This window comes from Tachypleus tridentatus, chromosome 12 (genome assembly GCF_004210375.1).
Source record: "Tachypleus tridentatus isolate NWPU-2018 chromosome 12, ASM421037v1, whole genome shotgun sequence".
In the NCBI taxonomy this organism is placed as follows: domain Eukaryota; kingdom Metazoa; phylum Arthropoda; class Merostomata; order Xiphosura; family Limulidae; genus Tachypleus; species Tachypleus tridentatus.
In genome coordinates this window covers 35,339,863-35,362,136 of record NC_134836.1, presented here as the reverse complement: position 1 = coordinate 35,362,136, position 22,274 = coordinate 35,339,863, and the positions used below count along the sequence as shown (strand labels likewise).

Genomic DNA, 22,274 nt, shown 5'->3' with positions numbered 1-22,274 from the left:
TCTATTCCAGAAATTAATAAATCTTGCATTACACACTTAAATCGTCAAACTAACCTGAAGCAACTAGCATTATCTGTGTGACTGGTTTTTCCTAATGAAAAAACATGAGAGAGGTCATTACCTCAATAGATTACTTAAGTGGTGGTAGAAAATATAACTGTCTAACCTCAGATACTTTGGTGACTTTGCAACTATATTTACTACAGGAGAAAAAAAAGGTGCTATTCTAGATGAATAATATTTAACGATAGATAGCCACAGCAAATAGAACTTGATAACTTTTTTGACCATCATATGTGGGAACTGAACAAATAAATTGTGAAAATTTTCTAAATTGCTTTAAAGAAGAAAATGCATAGTAAGCTTACATATCACACTTGTACTAGAATACTCTCTGATGACTTTTTTTCTTCAGAACTTTAGTTTCTGGTTGCTAGTAGAAGTTTTTCTAATGACTGACAGTACTGAGTTGATTACAAAATTCCTATATTATGTGCCAGAATTTACAAAATCCTCGCTATCTTTTTAAAAATACTAATGGATAGAAGACTCTTTCACACAAGCATAAGACCATTTTTTTAATGCTATACTACTAGTCTGCTCTTTAATATCAGTTTGATTAGATATAGAAAGAGGAAGTTAATATAAAAAGGTTATGATATTTATTCTTATTTTTTAAGTTCATAAATTTTCAGAATTACCATATTGAACAGTCAAAACTCTCAACCAGAGGCAGAGGAAGTGACTTCTTCAACAACAGCTGATCATGTAACACAGACAGCTTTAGCTAAACATTGTCTTAACACAAGGTAAGAAACTAGGCCTTATTTTAACTTTAAATTTTCTTTGTTTTTAAAACTCCAGATTAAAAAGTTTACCACTCAGATGTTTTCTAAATAAGATGGCAAGAATTTCCATGGATTCACACTTATTGTTGACTTTTTTATTGTGAAGCTATTTTTATTTTAAATAAGGTGACAAAAATGCCACAAAACAGTATTTTACATGTTGATGTAAGAAGCTCAGATATATTTGTAACTGTGCTGATGTAAAGAATTTTGTATTAGATGTTGTAATCGGTCTTATGAATTTTTAAACAATTTTTTTTTTCATTCCTACCAGAGCATAATTATTTTAGTTTATAGTAATTATGGACACTTTAATGAATCTTCATACAAAGCTTTTCTATGTAAATTGCATCATTTCAAAATATTACATACGTTTATATTCTTAGCAGAAATGAAAGTTTAAGTCTTTATCATGACACCTCTATTCCTATTGGACAAGAATGTTTGGTATCTGAGGGAGGGGTGATTAATTACTCGAAAGAAAGGTAAGTAACAGTTCTGGAGTTGGTTGTATAATGTCATGATTAAATGTTTATAATGTAAGTAAAAGTATCATTGTGGGGTATATTTTTATATTTTGTTCACTACAGGAAGATTTGTGCATGATATATATATGTAACTAATGTAATATTGAATTACTAGATTGAATGAGTTAGGCTCAAATAATAAAGTTCAATGTCAGTTGAAGAGCTTTAGAGTCAGTCAGTGAGAATTAGTGAGTATTTGCCATTGATCCAGTGAGTTGGTCATTGTGGTTATCAACAAAGAAAGTTTTGCACATATGTTAATTTCCAAATTTGTGTTAAAGTTTTGTCTATGAAGTTAATTTCACTGTTGATTGTAATGTATAGCATGTATAAAATGTTTTTGAATAAATAAATGAACAAGTTATTGATAAGCAAACTAGGTTTTTGCATTAATTTTACCTAATGATTCAGAAGAAACTGTCCAAATGTTTGTCTTCATACAATAGTATGAAGACTGGAAGATTTTTATTGGAAAGTACTGCATGTGTAGTATGAATGTAGGTAAATGCATGAAGACTGAAATATTTGTTATGGAAACTGTTGGTACAAGTATAGCCTAAATGTACGACAGAAGAGAGACTGAACTTTGAAACAATTGCAGTCTAAATCATAGGCAGAAGTTCAAAACCTAAGAAGAATATATTGTAATTAGAAATTGAAATGTTGTGTTTTTATTATGGTCAAAAATGAAAATTTTAATCTTGAAATATAGGTATACATTAAAAAATAAGCATTCTGTAAACTGTAGGTATAAGTTTAAACACAAAATTTATTGCATTAAGTTGTAAACATTTGATGATTGTAGTTAGTATATATTTTTAAAAAAATGTTTGTAATTGTTACAAATATTAAGACCTGGATCATGTGTTAGTAATTATAGTTATGAGAGATTTTGTTGCAGAGGAAAATTGAATTTTGTGGTTGTTAAACAATGAATGATACTGACAAAAAATTGGATAGTGTTATATATTAAATGTTTACATTTCATGTAGCTCAACATTTAGATGCATGTCAATAGGTTTTTTTTAATTATGTGGTGCAAAAGAAAACTGATTTATATATTGTGTAAACCTGCAGTAAAAAGGTATGAAATATTCAGATCATATCACATAAAAATAAGAAAAAAATTTTGCACTTTTTACTTCATGCAGAATTTGCTGTTTTATAATTTTTAGATTAGATGAAATTATTGCTCCAGACAGCTCCACAACCATTAAGTCTGAAAAACAACAAAGCAGCGATAATGATAAAAACTTGGCTAAAGATGAAACGGTGGCTAGGTAAATTCCTTTTTTTTTTTAAGATAATTAAGTTTTAAAAACTAGAATTATAAAATTTGCCTCAATTTGAAACAGTAACTAGTGAAGTACTGTATACTTTCAAGACATTTATATTACACAATATTAGCATTGTTGAAAATATCATTAAGGATGAAAAGATAATTTTGATTATGAACTTGAGTTTGTTTAGGAAATAACTTGTATTTTTCTAGAATGATAACCTGAGCTTTTGGTCTGTAAGTTATTAGAGATTGAATAAAAAAAAAATTTTTTTATTTGCTAAAGCATGCCCAGTTGATGTTGTTGTCATTCACTTTGAAGTAGAATATTCATTTGGACATTAAATGTGTAATAATATTTATTTGTTCCACATTCAGCTGGTTATGGTCCTTAGGTCTGGTAGCATATCTAGACAGATTTACCGAGAGAAACTTACATACAATGAAACAATTACAGCAATTGACATATGAGGTAAAATATGTATTTTTGCTTATTAGATTAAACTTGGGAGAACAATATCTATAATCTTATATTTTATTAATTGTAAAAGTCAAATAACCAAATATCAGTTTTTTCTGCACTCTTAAATTTACAGTAACATATTTGTTTATTGAGTTAAAGAATAGTAATGGGTGCACAAAACAAAATAGAAATTGTAATTACATAAACACTGCTGTCCAACTGAAGTTAATGTGTGAAAATGTTATATTTATGTTAAGCTGAATGAAACTTCTCATAGTTTGTAACACCTGAGCTGTTTTTTATGAACTTTTAAGTTTTTACAGCATAAAGAAATTTTAAGTTGTCACCATAACCTTGATATGTTATTTGGTGTTTGTTGATAAAAAAAATGATGGAATTCTAGCACAGAGTATAAAACAGTTATTTTGCTAAGTTCTTATAGGATTGACACAAGATCCTCATCATGATGAAAAAATTATAAATTGCAGGTTATATATAAGAATTACAAACAGTTCTATTATTATTAAACACGCATTTTCTTAGCAGTCTCTAAATAAAATACATTGGTAGGTCGAGTTCAGTTTCTCTTGAGTCTGTTGCAACATACTCATAACTGGAAGTTATTCATACTTACATAAAGATAATTGTATAGAATAAAACTGTTTGCATGTTATAAATTGCTGAAACTTCTGGTATGTTAAACTTACAGTTTACTCAGTAAAACATTTAAATAACTGATTCCACTTAGAACAACCTTTCAAGGTTTAAGTCAACAGTGTCTTTAACCTAAATTTACAAAGAAGCTATAAATAAATAATGTTCTTTAGTAGAAATTGCTTGATAAATTGTGTATTAAATTAGATTTATAAACTAAGGAAAACTACATAAAAACAATATTATACATCAAGCAAACTATTAATATAATTCTAAAAAAAGTACCATTCACACACACACACACACACACACACATTTTAAAAGGATTTTTGTAAACACTCGTTTAGAAGTAATTATTAATTACGTGTTTAGGAATATACTAATAAGTGCAATGAATACATTTCATCATAAGGTAGTAATTATTTACTTATATTTAAGGATATAACAATATAATTAAACCTAACAGAAATATTCAAATTCATAGAAAGAATTGACTTGTGAATTTGTAAAAGGTAATTAAGATCTTTAGACATTGTATTCTTCATAGCAGAAGGGTACACATACACCCAGAAGTACACAGTTCATGAAATCAACCCAAAAAGCATAAATATTTTACTTTTTATTAAACTTGTATATCATATTACCCTTCCATAATGTTCTGTTAGTTGAAGTGATTATTTTTATCTTAGGAATTGAAACAATTGCACATTGGAGAAGCCCATCAAGAAAAGATTTGGCAAGCACTGAGCTTATGGAAACAATCAATCAGTAGTGCAGAAAGTAGTGATAGACAGGTGTGGTTTTATTAAGCTGTCCAGGGCATTTTCAGTTTTTTGTGCAAATCTTTGTTTTTACTTTAGATGATTCTAAAACAGTAGAGAATTGTCTATCAGTGTTTTTTTAATGTTAGATACTGTTACTTTTAATGTTTTTAGTCAAATACAGCTTTAAATATTTCTTGTGTAGCAGTGTTATAGAATATTTTATCAGTACCAGTGCTTAAGTTTTTACGTGCCATATTTAATTTTCAGTAATGCTTAAGGGGAGACTTTACATGGAATATTTCTCCATAGATTGGATTTGTTACAGGAATGGATTATATTTTAATAATCATCTAGTGAATGTTACTTGGAATAACATCCTTGTAAAATACTTTTGTTATGTGAAGTGGTAACATTTTAGTATTGCTTAAGAGAGAGTGTTATTGCAAATTATTTATTTGTACGATACTTAAACTTACACAAAATGGTTACATTTTAATGATGCTTAAACTGACATTACTTAGAATATTTATTTGCAGTTATGTTTGAGTTGTTATATGAAGCAGCTGCATTGTAATAATACATGAAAGAATCTTCTATACAAGTTTTTTCTGTAGTTAAAGTTGTTATAAGTGTTACTTATTAGCAATTCTCAAGTGTATGTTCTATTTGGGATGTTTCTGTGTAGGAATTTTTATGTTGTTGCATAGAACTGTTTTCTCTACCAACACTTGTATTATTACATACAATTTCTGTTTTTTGATTTTCGTTTTTCATAATGAAGTTTTGGCCTGGCAATTCCAGGTGGTTGGGATGCCCAATTAACAATCTACAGGTCACAGGTTCGAGTCTCTATCCCTTCAAACATATTTTCCCTTTAAGTCATTGGGGCATTATTATTTGATGATCAATCCCACTATTCATTGGTAAAGGAGTAGCCCCAGAAATGTCAGTTGTCTTTCACTGCTAAATTAAGGCTAACTAGTGTAGATAGCCCTTGTATAACTTTGTGCAAAATTCAAAACAAAACAAACTCAATAAAGTTTAAGTTGTATTTGGAATGTTATCTTTTGAAATAATGTCTCAATGTGTTGTGTAAAATATTTTTAGTTTGAAATAGTAATGAATTTATTCTTTTTTTCTCAATATAGTAATGTTATGTTCTGGTTGTATGTCATATTGCTTATTTCTACTTTGGAGACTTTTTTTAAATTGTTACATGCAGAGTACAAAGCTTTTGTTGCACAAAGACTGCTTGAGTTTTAAAACAATGTAAATTGTTGCCACAGTTATTTTTGATGCTGTGGTGGAATTTTTTTCTGAGTGATATTTATATGTAGGTGTAATATTTCTGTAGAATTTTAAGCAAAGATTTATTTTTGAGTTATTTTTTCAATTTTTAATTTCTTAATTGTATTATTAGTCAAAAACATTCATTGAAAATTATGTGAAATCTGCTTAAAACATTATAGAAGATAATACTTTACACTTTTGGAAAGTTTGATATAAATATGACTATGTAAACATAATATAGGGAAAAATTATTTTAAGTGTAGGGACGTTAGATACATATGCATTTTAATTGTGGGAAAAACTAAGTATCAACTATTTTAAGATTGGTAAAGTAGATGAAAACTGAATTACTTGAAATATAGTGGATGCTCTTTGAACTTGTGGTTAACTAGATAAGTACATGTCAATTATTGGAAAGATAACTTTGAGTAACTGGAAACTAGGTGTAAGCTATAAGAACTGTTGGAAACTGAGTGAAAACCTTCTGAGTTAGTGAAAACTAGATAAATACATTTCATTTATTGGAAAGCTGGGTAAATGTTTCTAATTTTTTAGACAGATAAATAAAAACTCTTTCAGTAATTAAATAAGTTGAAAACTGAGTATAAATGAATTGAACTGTGAAACCTGTGTAAAGACTATTGAATTGTAAACCAGATAATTGCAGTCCAATTGCTGGAGAACTAGGCAAAGTATTTAATATGTTGTAAACTTGTAGAAAATCTTAAATTGTTGAAAATTTGAAAAAATAGGTAGAGATTGAGTGAGGAAATAATATTTTATATTTTATTCAATGTTTTTTTTTCATTGCTCTAGTTTCTGTTATTATAATTCATTTATTGGATTGTTTTTCACATGTGCATACAGCCATTTTTTTTCTCTAATTTTTTTGTTTGCTGAGTTTAATTGTTTAGATATAACTGTTTAAGAATTAAAATGTTTAAAACATTTAATCAGCTTAAAATTTGTACATTTGCACAAAATTGACAATAGCCTGAAAATCCCCTAAATTATGTGTTTACAGACATTGTTTAATGAAATCCATCTAGTAGATTTGGCTGAAATTATCAGAGAAATTTCAAGTAATGTTTATGTACTAATTTTTCATAAACCTTTTCAATTTGTGCTCAAAATATTAAATCTCATTTGAACTAATTATTTGAATTTTACAAAATTGTCCAAAAAGCAGTGCTCAAATTAAGGGGTAATGGAAACAAATACTGTTACTGTTATTAAATGTCAGTTTCCTCCCTTGTGTTAACAAAAGCATGCATACATAGGAACGTTTTAAGAGTGAAACTTTACTGACTGATGTAGCCTGTAAGCTTAGTGATTCTCCTCATGCCACCTATATCTATTAATCATTATTAAGGTTGTTCTTTTAGTTTGTTTCTGCAAAGTTATTATCAGATCTTAATTTTCATGTAATTGGTGACTGAATAGTGAAATAATTAAATTCATGATATATTTATCTATGCATAAAAGTATCAGCATAAAGCATAATTTTATTTCATTACATTTATAGAATTCCAATTTTTCAGAAACTAAAATTCAAGCACTCTCATAAAGATAATTTTATTGTTAATATTGATCGTGTTATTTGACTTGTAGTTTAAACCTCCAGAATAGATAACTAATATTTAAAATAGGTTTTTAACTTAAGATTTTACCCTCTACCTGTAGAAAACTGACTTAGACAGATGTGGCAGTTCTACCACAAGTCTCTCTGCTTCTCAGACTGCCACCAAAACTCATAAACGATATGAGGTGATGCGTATCAGACTTGTACAAAACATAGCTGTGAAAAATGAGCACAATTACTTCAGTGGAGCTCCAGCAGACTGAGATAAGAATGAGGGGGAGTCACTCTTGTGAATATGTGAATTTTAAATGTAAACAGGTATATAATGAATGTTTGCAAATACGCACACTTATTGTTTTACTTAATAATATGGTCAGAGTATCATTCTTTGTTAACAGACTTTTTTTAAAAAATTAGAAATACTTTAAACTATTAATTTATTTACACACTAAATTATGAGTTTAAATGAATACATTAAAAGGAAATTTCTAAAGAATTAACTACTAAAGGTTTTCTTCAGAATTTAATTAGAATATTTTCATAAATCACTTTCATTTCTACAAGTAAGAAATATGGAAAAGCTATTTTTTTACTCTATTTGGAATTGAGACAAAATTAAAATTATATTCTAATTTGGTTGTTATACTAACATAGGTTTTAATTTGTTTAATTGGAAATTTGTATATATGTTTGAATCAATAAGTTGTGTTTTTTTTGCATATTACAGCATAGATAAAATGTTCATATAACAATAATTTTTTTTCATGAATTTAAGTGTTTTTTGTATAAATAATTATTATTTTTGCTCATAGATCAGACACTGTATTTAATGAATTAGGCATGTTTTATTGCAAAGGAATAATTTTTTATCTGTAGATCAACCATCATCTGTCATGATTTAATATACTTCTGTATATTAAATTTTCTTGTAAGTTATTCAGTTTTTTTTATGAATTAGGTATCTTTCTCATTAGAAATGAGACTTTTTCAGAAAGTTCTATCATGTGAAAACCAAAATGTTACACTGATGTCAGTATTAAGCAGTGTAATAGCTTTTTGTAAGAATTGAGACTCTATCAGAAAGCTTTGTCATCTGAAAACTGAAATGATGTACTGATTTCAATGTGTTTTAAGATACAAAATCCAAGGTAACACAATATTTAGACCATATTTAAATCACTGTAATCACCTCTAACCTTTACTTAAAAGCAGCATCCAAATCACATTCTTCACAAGTGATATTAATCTATAAATTGTATTCAAGCAGAAATAATGTCTGATACATAACTGCAAATAAAAATTGAACTTTTTACATTTAAACTAGAATTGATATATCCTCTTTAACCTGAAAAATAAGTTATCTTAATTGTCTTTTTAAAATTTGTTTTCAAAAGTAAATTTTGAATATTGCTCAAGAAAAACATGTAATATCCAAAGTTCATGTTGAACAATCTAGCTTTAGCTATCATTCAGGAATTTTTCTCAAACTAATAAACACTTTAGTACACACACACACACACACACACACACACACACACACACACTGAACAATCGAGCTTAAACTCTTTGAACTTGTTGCTAGGAAAGAGAAACAAAAAACAAAACGATTTTCACTGTAGTGAAAGCTAAGACACAAATATACCTAATAAATATGATATTTGGAATGTGTATTCAGAAGTAAAAGTATAAAGAAAATTCTGAAACTGTGATTGTCCTAATCAATTAAGGAGAGTTCCATTTCAAAATCAGAGTGAACAAGTTTAGCAATTAATATTTTTGATTTAGCAAGAATATCCAGCTGTTTAAGAAATTTGAAAATCATAGGTATTTGTAATATTTATTCATGTTATCTGCATTATAAAATGTTTAATATGTTTAATAACCAGTCTTACCAGTGTAGGTTATTTATTTAATTGCTGGTTGATATTTTCTTGAGTTTTCAAATAGTTTCTTAATGTTGAATATTTTATAACTATCTTAAACTTGATTAACATGTTATCAAAAACATCTAAAACCACTTATATATATATAAAGAACTTATTCATTTAAATAGCTGAGGTTTAATATTTTATTCAGTTAAAACTATTATAAAGATGTTAAATTTAAATTTCTTTTTTGAAACATTGCTGTTAAAGTTTTTGTAATTTCAATTTTTGTTGGTAATGTTGCCTTTTTTTTTTATAAAGAAAGATCTTACACTTTATTCCTATAAAGTTGCAATGACTTCTCTTATTTTTTGGACAGAGTTGTAAAGTTAATGATTAATTGCTGGAAAAAAATTGTTTTTACTGATTGTTTTAAAAGCCTTCCAGTTTTATAATTCTTGTCAATTAAGTAGATTTTAGTAAAATTATGCAAAGAACTTGCAAGACAAAAAGTTCTTTTTTCCTGTAATTGTCACAAGTTTCCATATTATGTGATAGTTAAACATTTTGTATTTAACTTCACATTTTTTGTATTGGATTATGTTTCACAAAGCAGTGTTGATGGAAAAGGTTTTTCATTAGCCTTGTAGAACTGCAGTGTAATTCTAATAAAGTTTGCTTTTGAAAAAAAACAAAGCAAAAAACTGTCTTTTATTAATAATTTTGACATCCTAGTACACACAATTGTTATATAGTGTTACAAAATATAAGCCTAGCACAATTAATTATAACAAATATAATTATTCAAAATACATACTTCTTTATACAGTAAAAATATAGCTGATAAAAATATATAATAATGAATATTATAAAGACAATGTGCAGAATGGTGTCCATGGTCTTAGTTTTTCTAGTGATTATATAAAATACCTTTACTTTTTTCATGACATTTTGAAACATGTAGTAGATGTATTTGTTTCCTTAATTTTTTTTTTTTTTTTGGAAAGTCATGATTCTTCATCCAGTAGTCATAGCCTTATTTTCAGGCTTCCCTTGTTCTGCAATAAATAGCATCATTGAAAACTTTAATTATTTTAATCAAGTAATTACCTTGTTCTTACATAAAGCACATCATTGAAAAGAGTGGTTTTTTTCATCTAGTAAATACACGTCTCTTCTGGAGCACCTCGATTTTAGATAAAAGCATAACAAAAGTGATTTTTTTTTTACTAAATTACACAGTATTCAGAGGTATAGCTATGTGTAAGTTCGAGTTATGCATGGGGGGGGGCTTTTTCTCTCGTGCTGATTGGGGTATTTTAAGGAAAACTAAACCAAAAGTGGCAAATTCTGGTGACTTTTTTTGCACATTTAATCTGTAAAAGATTATCTATACAAGCGATATTGGAAACATTTATATTAACATTTTATGCCGTGAAAATTCGTATCTTAAAATTTCAATATTATGTACGTGCGTTTGCCTGGCTATGCCCCTGATATCTTTTGAGACATTGTTCATAAGTTAAGAGCTTCGCACTGTCTCCTAATAATAATAAAAAAAATCGTGCCAGGTATTTAGTTTTTAAAGGAAAGAATTTACACTTTCCTAAATTGGAGTTTTCAAGGATAATATGAAACCCCTTCACTCCACACAAGTAAATCTTAAGTCCTTCAAAAGATGGGGGTTTAATAAATATAATTTTGGCAATTATTGTTATTTGTTAACGAAGGAACTCTGCGAATGTTTAGTGGATATAGAAGAAAAGAGAAGACCAAGGTCAGTGGTGAGGACAGCGTTGATGGAAGCAAGTCGACTGTTCGAATAAAGCATGTAGTTGATACTGGGTAGGTATTTGGGTTAGCTTATTATTTCGTTCCACGAAGGGGAACGAAAAATAATCCGGAGCGGTCAGAAACTATTGTTTCTCTTCACCCCACACGAGACTAGAGTAAATTAGTCACCTGATTTCGAAACTTGATAACTAAACTAGAGTGGCACGTTGTTAGTTAATCTAGAGTGATAGTCTAAAATAACCCTGTAGAGTTAACAGTTGTGTGTATCTAGTTAAGGAGCGTCGGAAACAGCTGCGAAGTGGGCCGACGAGCCTGAGAAAGAGCGGGGAAAGGATCAGCACACCATTTACAAGCGCCCAAAGAATTCTCTGGCGTAAATATGGTCGAAGTGAAAGGAGCAGAGAGGTGCAAGCACAGTACATCAACACAGTTAAAACCCATGATATTGGCTAACCAGAATTTTGATACTATAGATATGATACTTACTTGTTGTGATTATGATGCGTTCAAACTGGGCTCTTTTCATGGCTGGGATCTATAGATCCTATGAAACGAAACTTTTGCTGTGGGGGGAAACGGGAATACCCCTAGAAAACCCACTCACGGCCAGGGCGCCGAATAAAAAGGCCCTGACCGTGCCCGGAAGAAGAGTTGTAAGGAAATAAAAAATACAAAGATTAATTGATAAAGACATAAGGTAACAATAACAAAGAGATGTGCAAAGGATAATAATAAACATCAGCTTAACTAGGGTGCGAAATAAACAAGACAAGAAGACGAATATTAGAAAAGACGTGACGGATCTGCTGGGATGCATGGGTCTGATTCCAGCTCGGGTGGAGGAGGAGTGTCGGTGGTATTTTTCCAAGACGAAAAGAGAATATTTCTCCTGAATACAATTGGGCGCTGGAGGAAAGGCTCGGGATCCATGGGTGTCTTGGCTGAAGGAGTAGGCTGGATTTCTTGTAGTAACTTAGAGGAGGCTCTCGTGAGACGCACGTTTCCTGTTGTCTGGGTTCTTTGGTGATTCACAGCTATATCAGTTTGAGTATCTTCGTCTACAGTTTGGAAATGATTGGTAGAAGATGAGGCTTCACGAGTTTTGGTTTCCTGGATAGTAGTCTGAATTATCTGTGTTTTTTGCTACAGGAATCTGTTTGGGTGCACTTGTCGGATAATCGATTTATAAGTTGTGGGTGTCAATGGACGGATTAGATGATACGTTAGGTTGTGAGACCTGTTCAGATTGCTTGGGTGGCCTTGGTTTGGTAGAGCGAAGCCGGGGGCGTTCGGCACTAAAGTGAAAAATGTGATAGTAGCATCCATTATGTAGAATGGTATCGGCGATATGTTTGGAGGTTGTTACTATTTTCAAGAAGTCAGTAGCTTGCTTGGTGGATTTTGAGAAGATTCGATGCACGGCGTATACCTCGGACTTTGTCTGGCTTTCGCTTGGGTGTATGGAAAGGTGTATTCCTCTCAGAAAAACAGAGAAAAGGTTGTTGGGCTTTGGATGGTGAGCATCTGATATTAATTTGAGTGTTTCACGATTCGCAAAAGTATGAAAGGTCAGCAGGAGTTGACAGCTGGAAGAGAATACTTCCTCGGTGAAGAATCCCTGTTCTAGATGGGTCTATGGAAGCGCCAGGCTTAGCTTGGGCGATAAACGTAGCTATTTGTAGAGGCAAAAAGTGGGGTGGTAGACCGTTGACGATTACCGGCGGGACAGGAGGCGTGATTGGCACGGTGGGTCCGGGTAATGAGAACGTCATGCTGGCAAGGCAGAGGGAGAACACACGTCTTACTTGCTCGGCGTCAAGAAGGTAAACCCAGTCACTTCAAAGTATGCCGCACCGGAGGCCCTTTTAACAGAGTCACTTTGTGGTTGGGATCAGAGAATCCAAGATTGCCAGGAAATCTGCAGAAAGGGAAAACGGGAGATCCCCGAGAAAACCCACTTTCACGGGACAGGCGCTGAATAATCTATCTGGCCTATCCCCAGACCTGAAAAAGAAACGACATGAATGGATTAGTAGTACCTTTGAAGTGTCTTTAGGTTTCTTTCGTGGCTAGGTATGTATTGTATGGGGATATTGGTTTGTACAATACACTCTTCATTGTGTGAGGGCGTAGTTGGGAGTTTTCTTTTTTTCTGGTTCATTATAGTATTTAAGTACAAGGGATGTTAGCCTTTCATTTATTGTTTGAATGTTACATTTTTTGTGTGTGTAAATAACTTGGGATAAATTTTGAAAGTATTAAAGCTAATTTGAGAACTCCATTCTGTTGTAACTGTAATTCGTTTTTTATTCTACTTGACAAGTGGAAGGTGACTTGACATTCATATTCTATTAGGGGACGCATGTAGGCTGATGAGATTTTTATCAGTGTTTCTTGTTTCTGGTATTTATTAACCCTAAATCTGAAATACGTTCGCTGATGGATTTGTGTATGTGCTTGAAATGTTTAGCCTGTGTAAGACGGCTATCGAAATTTATACCTAGAAACTTGGCTGTGGGACGTATTTTTATTGCAGTATTGTTTAGTTTGATTTTAACTTTTTTGACATTCTTGAAATGTTTGTTGAGGCTACACCGAAATATGATTCCTGTTGTTTTAAGTGAATCGAGAGTTATTCTCTAATTATTACGCCTTCTGATTTTGGCTCTCGGGATTTTTTGTTATTACTGGCAGCTATAAGGGAGTTTCACGAGGTTCTTCAAACACCAATATCATCAGTATATTGTGAGAATAATGTGTACATTTAAATCCAGAAAGGGGATGTTATTAACAAGGATTCCGTACAGGAGTGGTGAGAGGACAGAACCGTGTAGAACTCCAGCTGTAATGTTGAAAGGTTGAGAAATAGTGTTATTAACTTTGACATATACTGTTAGGTCACTGAGGAAGTTGGATGTCCATTTGAGGTTTGTGTCATTTGCTTTCATCTTGTGCAATCGGTATCTAAGGGCAATGTGCCACACAGATTCGAAGGCTTTCTTTACATTGAGGAATACGACCACAGGGGCTTGGTTGTCATTAAATATTCTGTGAATAGATTCTGTGACTTTGATTAGGTGATCTACTGTTTGAATGCTATGGATCAGACTGTTGTTTTCACAATGTATAAGAAGTCAGTTTGATATAATACGTTCAAGAGGTTTACCCAGGCAGCCAAGGAGACTGACCGGTTTGAAGTTTTCATGATTTGAATTGTTGGTGTGTGATTTAGAAATTACTGTAACTATTGCTCTCTTTTCTTTTTTTTCTCAGGAATCTGAGTAATAGCCTGAGGGAAAAGATAAATTCATGTTGAGTTGGTGTGATAGTAGTTTGATTGGTGCATCTTTAAACATAATGTTGCGGATACAATCGTGGTCGGAAGCAGTTTTTTGGTGTTCTAATGTTTATTTTAAGTTCGCCAGCAGTGATTTTTTCTGTTAAAAGTCATGGCAGTCACGTGATAATTGTGCATCAATGGAAGTTGAAAATTTCAGAGTAAATAGGTCAGGTTGGGAGGTTATATGGTTATCAACTTGTTTAAGTGGTAGATTAAACTAGAGAGAATCGGTATTGGAAAAATAATTTTTTATTAACACTTAGCTAACAAATCGGTTTTGTCTTTCACTGCTAAATCAGAGACGGCTGGTGCAGATTGTGCGAAATCCAAAGAACAAACAAACAAACTCGCGTTTTACTGATAAGTAATTCAAAATAATATGTTTTACCAATCAGTAAACTGTTTTTTGCCTATCAGATCTGTGTCTTGATATTTTCCAACGTTTTCTCCTTTGAACATTTTGTTGTAGTGAAGTTAGAAGTTGACAAGAAACTTTCGGAATACAGTATTTTGTTTGAACATGCCACTGGTGTTTATCATGTGGTGTCACAGAGCACGATCCACGCTTTTAGCTGTAAGCGCGTGATAAAGGTGACCGTCATTCATGTTAATTTGTTCAAAAAGCCAACGAACTACTTCTTGCGGCGAACAGGGCTGATTGACTGCTCCTCCCTCTGGTCAGTTGTTCAAAACTAAGGACGGTCATACCTGAGTCCTAAGGATATCTGATTTGACAGTTCAGTCAAATGTGCATAAAGAGTGCTTGCTGTTCAGGTTTAAAATTTAAAATTTCATTAGAAACAATTAGCTCTATTTATGTAATTGACGCAAATACGGATATCTTTAAGTCATTTCGTACATTAATAAACAAGAAATTACAATAGTCGCATAAATAGTGAATATGGTCGCATAAAAATAATCACATTTACGCGCTTAATTTAACGCATTATGAGAAAAATCACAAATATGAAAAATGTATGTATTAAGTATATAATTATAAAAATAATTTCTGACTAACAGACATCTGTTTTTGATATTTTATATATTTTGAAGTGTTTTTGATTTGTTTACGAGTATTTTTAATGTTTAAAGTTCAAATCCACACAACAGGCTACCACTTTTATCGAACCCCTATTTTAGCTTATAAATGATATTATACAACAATGTCGTTTACTCCTTTGTGCAAAAGAGACATTAGTAATGTGCTTTTCTATAAGGATAAAAATATATTTTAAAGCATTACGTTATAAAGTAGAATTTTTATCCCCATGCCTTCACTTATACTACATCTACCAATGTCCCTCGCTGGGAGAACGGCAAGTCTATGGATTTACAACACTATAATCAGGGGTCCAATTCCCCTCGGCAGACAAAGCGGATGATTAGATGTATCTTTGCTATAAGACAAAAACCACACACACATCTCCTTTTTATATACTAACACAGACTGAGTTAATAATAAATGATGTGTATTTATATTTTCGTTTTTAAAATATCGCTTTTCTGGTAAAGATTTGTTTGTTTGTTTTGGAATTTCGCACAAAGCTACTCGAGGGCTATCTGTGCTAGCCGTCCCTAATTTAGCAGTGTAAGGCTAGAGGGAAGGCAGCTAGTCATCACCACCCTCAGCCAACTCTTGGGCTACTTTTTTACCAACGAATAGTGGGATTGACCGTAACATTATACGCCCCCACGGCTGGGAGGGCGAGCATGTTTAGCGCGACGCGGGCGCGAACTTCTGGTAAAGAAGTAATAGATATAATGTAAACCTATAAACTTTACAAAATTATGCGGATTAATAACACAGGCCTGCAATGGTTTAATATTCTTGGAATGTTCACACGTTCTACACTAAATCCTGTACACTGAATCCAAAAATGATATAAATTTTTCAACATCACGTACAGATTTTTCACAAAACGTCATGTGTCCTTTTACATAAGTAAATCATTATTACTGAAACAGGTCACGATTTGTTAAGCTTAAGCTATCGAAAACTACAAGCTATAGATTTCTGTAAATCAACCGTGGCGTGAGAGTCTTATCGATTGTTCTGGAACACGCGGGAAACGCGTTTGTATATAAACGGTTAGCAGTCCGCTTGACATGTAACTTCTGGAGAGTATTAGTTTGTGCATGCACTTTAACAGTACTTTTTTCTTTTCAATATTACCTAGTTGTCGCTATGGCACATTATGTTATATTTGCGGTAACTTTGTTGAACTTCTTCTTAATAACGTCAAATACAAAGGATATGATTGGATACTTTACGAAGACTTAATAGTCCTTTGTATATTGTTGGGTTGATAATTCGTATTTTTCGTGTGCATGGGACAGCAGAGCATCGAAATAAGCACTGACTGAAAAATCAGTGACAATCACAGTCAGCCTGATACTAGAATCCATAAACATTGAACATGAAAGTTTGGTTGACACAAAGAAAATCCTTTTACCTCCACTTCGCACAAAACTGGGCTTCGTGAAACAGTTTGTAAAGGCTTTAGACAAAGATGGCGTTTGTTTCAAGTATTTATGTGGGTAATTCCCAGCTCTTTCAAAAGTGAAACATAAAGAAGAATTTTTTTAGGCCTCAAATTAGGAAAATGACTTTGGATGAACAGTTCGAAAGAACAATGAGGAAAGTTGAAAAAGTTTCTTAATTGCAAGTGTGTTAATCACTTAACCCAAGACACTGAACCATGATTTACAAGATGTCTTTCTTTTTCTGTGTATCAAAGACACAGATGTCAGATTCGGCAAATTGTAACTAACAGCTTATGTTCAGCTTTTCGATGGTTCCAGGGATGCCAAGTGGAAACAAGAAAAATGATTATTGTACCATTAAGAAACGAGATATTCATATTAAGACTTAATAACAGTAATTCTTCAGCTAGTGCCTAAAATATACTTGAACCTTATATTTTTGCCTGTCATGAGAGATTGATCATTAAAACAACTCTTGTGGATTTCAATAATAAAGTTATTGCAGAGGAATCTACTCAAGAAAGACTTAAACTGGCTTATGATAAAGTAAAAACTAACTATGTTGTACGTACTAATAAAACTAATTTACATCAAGTTTATATGGTATAATTGAATAGTTCTCTTCCTGGAAAAGGAAGAATAGCTAACTGGGTTAATTCAGAGAAGTATATGTTAGCAGAATTTCAACCTGAAGAGAAGACACGAATTCCTGTGAAGGCTACTTTTAGAGGATCATTAAGGTTTATGCAGCTAATAGGTTCATCCAACTACCCCCACAAGAAGAATTCCCTAAGCAACAGGACCGTCAATGTCATCCTATCCATTGCATGTATGCCTTAGAAGAGAAAAACATAAAAAAAATTTGGGGAATGGATAACTTGGCATAATGTTTTATATTAGGATTATTCAAGAGAATTAATAATTGAGGAATGGGGCAATGTTGTAGTTATACTTTTAATGTTGTAATTTAAACGGTAGCTTGAGAGAGTTGTGTCATTTGTAACGTAGGCCTACAGCAACGTATGGCAGTGTACAATTGTTCAAGCTTGAAAAGTAACGAGCTGGACGTTGAATTATTTTTACCTCATAATTAGAAAATGTGTTTGTTTGAAGTTACGCATAAAGCAACATAATGGGCTTTTTGTTCTCCACCCAAAACTGTTTCTAGCATTGAAAGTCAGCCGACTTATTACTGTGCCATTGGGAAGGGGCATTTTAAAATATATTGTCAATAAAATAGAAACATTATAACACCGGTAAAGAAACCACAAGTCGATCTGATAATGAGTTTAGCTAATTAAATATCATTTCCATATATTCTTACTTGATAATTCATCGTTTCCTCAGTTTGATACTCTGGTTGATAACTATATATTTGGCTGAAATTGTTCAGATCATAGAGTTTAAAAGTTATAGACTCAACAAATTTCTCAAATGATTTTAGCCTAGTTTGGAAAATGTGATAAAATATTGCCTTCAAGTGCAACTCTTTTCTTCTTTATTCAACTCTCAGGTTAACTTGAGTTTTTAAAAATGCATGCTTTGTTATTTATATTAATTAGTTTTAGTTCAGTTGTTAATTTTTTGTTGGATAAAAGATTCATGAGAAGGCGAAAGATTACTATTAATCATGATTTAATTTAGTAAAAATATTGGACTGGCATAGCCAGATGGTTAAGGAACTCGACTCGTAATCTGAGGGCCACGGGTTCGAATCCCCGTCATACCAAATATGCTCGCCTTTTCAGCCATGGAGACGTTATAATGTGATATTCAATCTCACTATTTGTTGGTAAAAAAAGTAGCTCAAGAGTTGTGGTGATGACTAGCTGCCTTCCCTCTAGTCTTACACTGCAAACTTGAGGGACGGCAAACGCAGATAACCCTTGTGTAGCTTTGCGCAAAATTCAAAAGAACAAGTAAAAGTATTATTAGGTCTTGAGTGGAGTAAGAGGTCTTGTGCACCTGACCCTCCTGGGTATCTAAAAATTCCAAATACCCACAAAGAAGAAGCGAAGGTCTTGAGTTACGGTTAATGTGCAAAACATGAAAAGGTTTGTCTGTTTGTTTATAATAAAGCACAAAGCTACACAATGGGCTATCTGTGCTTTGCCCACCACGGGTATTGAAACCACGTTTCTAGCGGTGCGAGTCAGTGCCACTAAAGAAAAAAAGGTTTGGCCCCAAATCATAACAATAACAGCCGATTCGCTAAAAATAACAGTGAAGATGGTATTGTTAATATACAGATACATTTTATACGTAAGACAATTTAAACACAACGTTATCTTTGTGCATATATTATAAAATTGTGAATATTGTAAATTGTAGAACTAAAGTATATTGAAAGTTATATAATTAAACACTGCGTGTGAATTGACATTCAGAGAAAACTTTGTAAACGTCACCCTTTGTACTTGTGCGCCACCACAACCGTTATTAAAACTATTTTTGTATACTGGGTATAAAAGGTAAGCGTAAAGAAACTTTATTGTATACTTTTCTTTTTAAGGTTACTTGTTAACGTTAACTGACAATTTAGGGAGGCTTAGTCTTTATAATATTAATTACAATACATATAATATTAATAGTTTAAAGTTGGAGTCAAAGTCAAACAGTGAGAGTAACTTAAGCTTGAGGGAAACTTAACATTTCTCATAATCATACCTTAAGTTATACTATTATAGTTACAACTATAATTTATGTATATGCATGTGTCTGTTATTCATAACGTTACTAGTGAATAGTTAGTCACTATTGTGACCATAGTTTAAATTTAACCTAACAAAGATTACTCAACACTGTTTATAAATAAACAGTGGCAACTGATCGCATGTAGTTTGACCTAATATAAATAAGGTACATAAACTAAATTGTGGCTTCTATTTTGAAGTGAAGTTAGAAAAACAATTTTTTTCATTTGCTAACTACAATAATATAATATATGGACAAGAGATCATTTGATCTTTCAACCTGATGAAAACTGCCTTTGGAGCCAACTTAGTGAACCCCTGGGCCCTCTCCAAAACCCAGAAAATTAGTGTCCCTTAGATACACAGTATTTCACGTGAGGCCTGGTTAATGACTTGTGTAAAGAAATAATTACCTTGTTGTAGTTGTAACCAGTATGTATGCAGTATAAATACATACTGAAATTCAATTAGTTTTAACAACAGAGCACCATTTCAGTGGTTTAAGTTATTTATACACCAATGTGTTAAGATCCTTTTCTTCAGTTATACTGTAGAGTAGGTTCCTATCTCTCTTATTAAATAAGTTATTTAAATATAGAAACATGGTTTAGTGACTCCAGTTAAGTTATAAGAATGTTTAACTAAATCTAGAGTATTGTCACATTTTTTTTTTATGTTTTTGAACAAATCTAAGCATTGTGATTTCACAATATCTAAACACAGCAATTTCATATCTGTTTAAATTCATTAAGAGAAATAAACACTTTAAAAGTGGTTATTGTTCTTTTTTTTTTGTTGTTGAAGAGGCAAAACAAATACTAAACAAAGGAAAATAATTGGTATGAAACAAAATTCCTTTGGTAGATATTAATCTGAACTAGGGTTTGACAACAGCAACACATGTATTAATATTTTTTTCATAATCTTAATGCTGAATTACTCCTCACACTTCTAAGATTAAAACTGATGGCATAATGGCCAATGGACATGTGGCAAATGTAAAAGTAGAGAATGATATGTTGATCTATGATGCTGCATTTGTATTTACGACTTTCCTTTATAACTTTAAATTGTATTTTGATTGGAATCTTACTGTTAATTCATTTTAAAAATAAACAGAAAATGCTATTTGATCGTAATACTTTTAATGTCAAAATAGCTGAATTAGAATAAAAGGGTTAGCCATTCAGAGATGTAATATTTAAAATAAATTGTTATATGAAGAACAAATACTGTAAAGATGTAGCGTAAAAGAAGGTAAGTTAAATTAGAACAAAACTGAAGACACTTTAGCCCCCACTTTATGTTACTGCTTGTTCCAGCTGTAGGGTGGCCTGTTTTCCATAATTTTGTTTTAGTGTAACTTATCCACTTTTGCATTAAATCTTCATAGGCTTTCTCCTTTGTAAAGTTTGGTGCTTTTTTGTATTACACACTCCCCCCACACACACACATATGCCTGGGAGCTGCAAGTTCAAATCCCATTGCTTAATTTGGCTACCCTTTTAGCTATAGGACACTATAATGTGACAATCAATCCCATCTCTCATAGGTAAAAGAGTAGCCCAAGAGTTGACATTGGGTGGTGTTGACTAACTACTTTCCATCTAGTCTGTCACTTCTGAATTTGAGACTGTTAGTGCAGATAGCCCTAAAATAGCTTTGTGTGAAATTGAAAAATAACTGAACAAAACATATATTTATATGGCTGATGTGTTCATTCCAATTTGGCTGTTTTTGTACAGTTACATTACCTTGAATTTATTATAATTAAAAATCATTATTCAGTACATCAACGTCCTCAGCATAACAACAAGTGGCCAAGAATTTAAAGTCATTAGCAAACATTACTAATCTACTACTTTTGCACTTATATGGTTATTCAAATTATCTTATATAATACTTGGTGTGGCACTTGATCAAAACTTTATTGAAAATCAAAGAACACATCCACACCCTTTCCAGATAAGTGACATCCTTGCAAAAGATAATTGGTTTTTAAGGCAAGATTCACCTTACAAGAGTCTCTAGAATTTGTTTCACTTTAACAAGTTTTTTATTCTACACTAAGAATAATTAAAATTTATATATGTACATAAAAATTATTTAAAAATATTCAATGTTAAATGGAATGTACTCATAACTGAAATTCAAACTTGTAAACCCTTCAGTGTGGATTCTTGTGCATGGTGAGGGGACCTCCCAGAGAAGGTTCTGTTCTTTCAGTTTACCTCGTCTAGGATCTAAACATCCATTCATGTGTTTGCCATGTTGGTGACCTGTGAGGGGAGGAGAGGATCCTGGTGGTTGAGGGGTCCAATCTTGACATACTACTTTGGCCTTGAATTCCTGTAGATGGGTGGCTTTGAGGTGGTCCCTACAGGGTCATTTGGCTGGTCCACTTGGGTTAGGGTCAATTGAGTACTAGTGTTGGACTTTCTCAGCTGGTATTATCTGATGTTGGTGTTTGGATATAGTGCTTATGAAACCTTGGCATTGCTGCAGTGTCCTTGTTTTATATTGTAGTGCATCCCCTCAGAAGATTCCATTGTGTGTGTGTGGGGGTCAGTGAGCACCAAAAAATTCTTTCTTTATCATGGGTTCTCCAAATAAAAGTAAAATAATGAAAAAACCAGACCATAGGTAAATGACCCCATTTTGAAGATTCTGAATGGCAATCTTCAAATTCTT

The 22,274-nt window shown here is 32.0% G+C and overlaps 2 protein-coding genes across 13 annotated transcripts in view; both read left to right on the top strand.

The window, feature by feature from the left end:
* LOC143235823 (cellular tumor antigen p53-like) overlaps positions 1-8,951 on the top strand; it is an 82,741-nt gene extending 73,790 nt beyond the window's left edge. For 5 of the 10 annotated variants that reach the window (XM_076474032.1, XM_076474033.1, XM_076474034.1 and 2 more), the window contains 6 exons: positions 696-809; positions 1,238-1,333; positions 2,551-2,655; positions 3,033-3,126; positions 4,461-4,565; positions 7,509-8,951. In XM_076474032.1, coding sequence (XP_076330147.1) covers positions 696-809; positions 1,238-1,333; positions 2,551-2,655; positions 3,033-3,126; positions 4,461-4,565; positions 7,509-7,670 — 676 coding nt within the window. In that variant the 3' untranslated portion in view covers positions 7,671-8,951. Of the gene's footprint in view, positions 1-695; positions 810-1,234; positions 1,334-2,550; positions 2,656-3,032; positions 3,127-4,460; positions 4,566-7,508 lie in introns of all 10 variants that reach the window. The other 5 variants (XM_076474028.1, XM_076474029.1, XM_076474031.1 and 2 more) reach the window with 1 other exon arrangement.
* Positions 8,952-19,247: 10,296 nt separating this feature from the next.
* Positions 19,248-22,274, top strand: part of LOC143235820 (uncharacterized) — a 30,709-nt gene continuing 27,682 nt past the window's right edge. For 2 of the 3 annotated variants that reach the window (XM_076474018.1, XM_076474023.1), the window contains exon 1: positions 19,248-19,361. The gene's annotated coding sequence lies outside the window, so the exon portion shown is untranslated. Of the gene's footprint in view, positions 19,362-19,422; positions 19,981-22,274 lie in introns of those variants that run through there. The other variant, XM_076474020.1, reaches the window with a different exon arrangement.